General features: G+C 38.3%; 1 protein-coding gene across 1 annotated transcript; it reads left to right on the top strand.

The window, feature by feature from the left end:
* The first annotated feature begins 3,220 nt into the window (after positions 1-3,220).
* Positions 3,221-3,691, top strand: LOC140979094 (uncharacterized). The gene has a single exon (XM_073444444.1). It carries the CDS (start codon positions 3,221-3,223, stop codon positions 3,689-3,691), a length of 471 nt encoding a protein of 156 aa, XP_073300545.1.
* Positions 3,692-4,870: the final 1,179 nt, after the last annotated feature.

Here is a 4,870-nt window from a genome sequence, read left to right as displayed (position 1 = left end):
TTTTAAATCTTTTAAATTTGAGGCCTAATGATTTTATTAATCTTAATGGGCCTAAATAATTATTTAAAAATTAGAGTTAATTAAGCCATTGATTAAGTATTTAGGAAACCTTTAATTTTTTTTTTTGAAAGAGTCCTACACACACACACACCCCTAAACACCTACACACACCCCCTGAAACACACACAGACAACATAAATAAATTTGGAAGAGGAAGAACGGCGGAACCCATCTTTGTTTGCAAGGTAAGTTTTGGATTTTTTTTCATCCTTCGTTTTTTGATTTTCTTCCTCGTTCTTCCTTCCAACAACGATCACCCGACTCCCTTTCATCCCAAGATGGAGATTCGACGACAAAAAAGGGTAGAAATCGTCTTTTGTTCGTCACCGACGTTTCACCGCTTCGATATTCGTATTTCGAGTATTTTAAACGCAAATGAATGTTCTAAACTTTTCTTTTTGCATAATTCAAATCATATTATGAATGTTTATGATATTTTGAATGAAAAATATGATGATCAAGTTTTATTAACATTTTGAATAATCTATTTTAAAGTTTCAAAGTTTTTAATGCACGTTTGAGTCGCGTTATGATTCCTAGGAACTCGTTTCCTTCAAGAGGAAGGGGAATGATGTTTAGAAGTCCTAAAAGGAGTCTCATGTAGGGCAGAAAAGGGCTAGAATGAGAAAAGAAAGCGTCGAGCCTCGGTTAAGATTATTGCATGTGTTGAGTTCGGTCTGGGCACTTGAGAGGGAAGGATGCATGCGGATTGTCCAGCCCTGATCAAGGCCCTGTGTTGGGTCAATTCATGGTCCTAGAGAGTCCTAGCATGGTTGGAAACAATGGTAGAACGATATGGAAGCGTTGAGGGCCTTGTTTGTGGTCTAGGGTACACGGTTTGGGGGGAAAAAGGGGGAAAGACGGCGCATGGGGACTGTGCTTGGGACCTGGTGCGTGAGGGGTCTAGTAAGGTCTGGTCAAAGGTGGCTCGAGGTAAAGTTGGGCCGCAACGCAAATCATGGGAAAAACGTGTGGTTTGGCTAGGGCTCAGGGAATAGGCTAGACCGTGGTCTTGTGTGGGCTGGACCATGGCTCATGAGGGTGGAATAGGGTATAATAAGTTTTGGTTCTAGTTTGGGAAAAAATTATTAATTTTTGAGTTAAATCGGGTTATGAAATGGAGTTACGGTTTAGCGATTAAGTTGAATAAATTGAAGGGCGCAATTTTACGTTTAAGAAAATTATTAGAAGTAAAAAATAAGGTTATATGATAGTTCAGGATAGGCTCGAGTCAAGAAACGTAGGAAAAAGTTCAAAATGTGAAGTTCGGGGTCCAGTGGTAAAAATGGTCATTTAATGTCCCGGGTAGTTCGAATGTCCTGGTAGTGTCCCGAGAGGTCATAATACATGTTAAATAATTTTTAAAATGATTATGGTGAATTTATGATATATTTACAATAAATGCTACAGTTGAGCGATTTTCACGAAAATGCTTATTTTACACTTTTTTTTTTGAGGATATGATATTTTATAAATAAAAAGGAAAAGAAAAATATTTTGAAAGATGTGAAATGACTATGACACAGAGGATTTTTGGGAGATCCGTCTTAAGAATGGGCGGTGAACTTACTTTTTGGCCACGACACAGTAGCGAGAGTTGTTGATGCCCCGCCCCCAAGTACTTGGTGTATAGATTAATCAATCGAATAGAGGATAAATGATAAATGATAAAGAATAGTTACTTTCAATGATCAAACTTCACTAAAATGATTTATGATGAGAAAATGCTTTATGATATTATGTGCTTAAATGATTTACGAAAATATTTATATGTTTACGAGTTTTATGCAAACTTATTTTATTAAAAGTATTCTTTTAAAGATGCATGTGCCTGTATATGTATTACACGTTACGTTGGTTTGGACGTGCTGATTCGTTAGACTCACTAGGTTTGAATGCTCGCAAGTGAGGATGATGTTGAGGGAGGCTCGGATGCTTGAGTGGATTAGGCGTGGCAGTATACTCCCGAAGACCTTACGTTTTACGTAATATAATGATAATCAAAGTTTTGATTAAGATTTTGAGGATTATTTAAAAGAAAAATTTATGATTCGTTTTTAAAAAGTTTAGACGATGGATTTCGCATGATTGACGATTTATGGAGTTTTATCGCAATTTTTGATTTTTTATAAGTATAGATTTATGTCTTTGTATGGACCGGTCTTTTTTTAAAAAAATAAATAGTATTATTTATTTAAAGTAAGAGGTAAAGGACGTTTCAGTTGGTATCAGAGCCAAGGATCTTGTAAGGGTTGTGTCTACTGCCACTCCGAGAAATTCAAGAAGTCAAACCTCAAGTTTGTGAATTTTTACCACTTAAAATTTTTCATACAAAATTTAGATACTTTTATGAGATAGAAATTGGGAGGTTAGATGTTTTCTAATTTAAATGCACGTTGGTTACGTGACTTGGACAGTGTGTACAGCTATGCCTCTTAGACGTGTTGTTTCCATGAGTGGGGAGGAGTAGAGACGTGAGGAGATACCTCGACCACCCTCGGATGCTGCTACACGGGTTTTAGAGTGGATGGCTCAATTATTGGGGCAGCATGCTGGCAATGATGTTCGAAGATGACAGGAGGATGTGTATATGCAGTTTATGAAGGAATTTTTGGACGAGAGCTTACGAGCATGAATTATAGGAAATCAAGAGCTTAGGGGCTGAATTCTAATTAATTAGAATACTTTAAGGATTCAATTGTATAATTCGGAGACTTTAGGAACCTAAGGGCATTAAATTCGACATTTTGGGTTTAATATGATACGGGAACTATAGGGCTTAAATTATTAATTTCAGAAAATTGAAGGGCGGTACCGCAATTTTCAGAAATTTTTTGGGCTATTTAGTAAAATTTTGAATTTTTAAGGGTTTTTATGCAATAAACTCGAAGGTTGTGGGATGTTTTTGCAATAATTCAAAAATTTGAGGGCTTAAACGATAGGAGTTTTTCAAATTTTGGCCTTAATTGGATATGATGGTATTGTTCACATAGGCATGATATTTATATCGGGTGTAGCCACCTACGCTTTGCTAGATTCTGGAGCTACAAACTCGTTTGTATGCGAATATTTTGTGAAGTGATTGGGAGTCTTACCGGAGATCATGGAATCGAGATTTAGAGTTACAGTGCCATCGGGCGAGCATATGTTGTCTGCCAGCATGGTGAAAGACGTGGAGCTTAGGTTGCAGAAGGATATTGTGCGAGTAGATCTTATTGTGTTGCCAATGCCTGAGTTCGATATTATTTTGGGAATTGATTGGTTAACACTGAATGGAGCTTCGAATGATTTCCAGCAGAGATCGGTGTCTACTAGACCACCCAACAGAAAATCATTTATCTTTGAGGCAGTAAAGAGCAGACAAATGCCGCACATCATTTCTTGTATTTGTGCAAGGAAGCTTATGCGAAGAGGTTTTCGGGGATTTCTTGCCAGTGTCATCTCCATGCTTGATACTGCCAGTCAGTCGATTGAAGATCTAGAGGTTTTCAGGGACTTTCCGGACGTATTCCTTGATGATGTTGCTGACATCCCACCTAAGAGAGAAGTTGAATTCTCCATCGAGTTGTTGCCAAGTACAGTGCCAATCTCTAAGCCACCGTATCGGTTACCACCTGTAGAGATGAAGTAGCTGAAGGATCAAATCCTAGAGCTGCTGGACAAGGGATTCATCCGCCCTAGTTTCTCCACATGGGGCGCACCAGTATTATTTGTGCAGAAGAAGGATGAGAGTATGAGACTCTGTATAGATTATTGAGAGCTAAACAGGGTGATAGTGAAGAACAAGTATCCCTTGCCAAGAATTGAAGATATATTCGATCAATTGCAAAAAGCTTCAATATTCACGAAGATAGATCTTCGATCAGGATACCATCAGTTGAGGGTAAAAGATGCAGATGTGCATAAGACGATTTTGAAGACTCGTTACAGACATTATGAATACCTAGTGATGCCCTTCGGATTAATGAATGCCCCAGCGATCTTTATGGATCTCATGAATCGTGTATTTCAGTCGTATCTTGATCAGTTCATTATCGTATTAATAGACGATATTTTGATCTATTCGAGGAGCAAAGAAAGTACAGTCAGCACCTGAAAATAACATTACAGTCACTGCAGGATCGAAAATTGTATGCAAAGTTCAGCAAGTACGAGTTCTTGTTGGAAAAATTGCCGTCCTTAGGCGACTTTATCTCGATTAATGGAGTGGAGGTCGATCCAACTAAAATCGAGGCAGTCAAGGAATGGTCAGTGCCTAGAAATGCAACCTAGATACGCAGTTTCTTAGGCTTAACAGGATATTATCACAAATTCATCAAGGGCTTTTCCTCCATTGCAGTGTCCTTGACAGCACTGACGAAGAAGAATGCCAAGTTCATATGGAGAGCTGATTATCAGGACAACTTAGATCGGTTGAAGAAAGCTCTTATTACGGCACCCTTTTTAGCTATGCCATTAGGGCAAGGATAGTATGCGCTGTATAAAGATGCTTCGAAGCTAGGTTTGGGTGCCGTCTTTATGCAACATGATCGAGTTATTGCATATGGATCTAGATAGCTAAAAGTGCATTAGAAGAATTATCTGACTCATGACCTAGAACTAGCAGCAGTTGTTTTTGCTCTGAAGATTTGGAGACATTACTTGTATGACGAGAAGTGCAAAATCTTTACCAATCACAAGAGTCTAAAGTATTTCTTCACCCAGAAGGAGCTGAATATGAGACAGAGAAGATGGCTAGATCTTGTGAAGGATTACGACTGTGATATTAGCTACCATCCTAGGAAAGCTAATGAAATGGAAGATGCCTTGA

This window comes from Primulina huaijiensis, chromosome 6 (genome assembly GCF_012295235.1).
Source record: "Primulina huaijiensis isolate GDHJ02 chromosome 6, ASM1229523v2, whole genome shotgun sequence".
NCBI classification, from domain to species: domain Eukaryota; kingdom Viridiplantae; phylum Streptophyta; class Magnoliopsida; order Lamiales; family Gesneriaceae; genus Primulina; species Primulina huaijiensis.
This window is presented reverse-complemented; position numbering and strand designations above follow the sequence as displayed.

What these genes read in the sequence shown, in the direction of transcription:
- LOC140979094 (XM_073444444.1), top strand. Translation starts at nt 3,221, where the DNA reads ATGGTGAAAGACGTGGAGCTTAGGTTGCAGAAGGATATTGTGCGAGTA.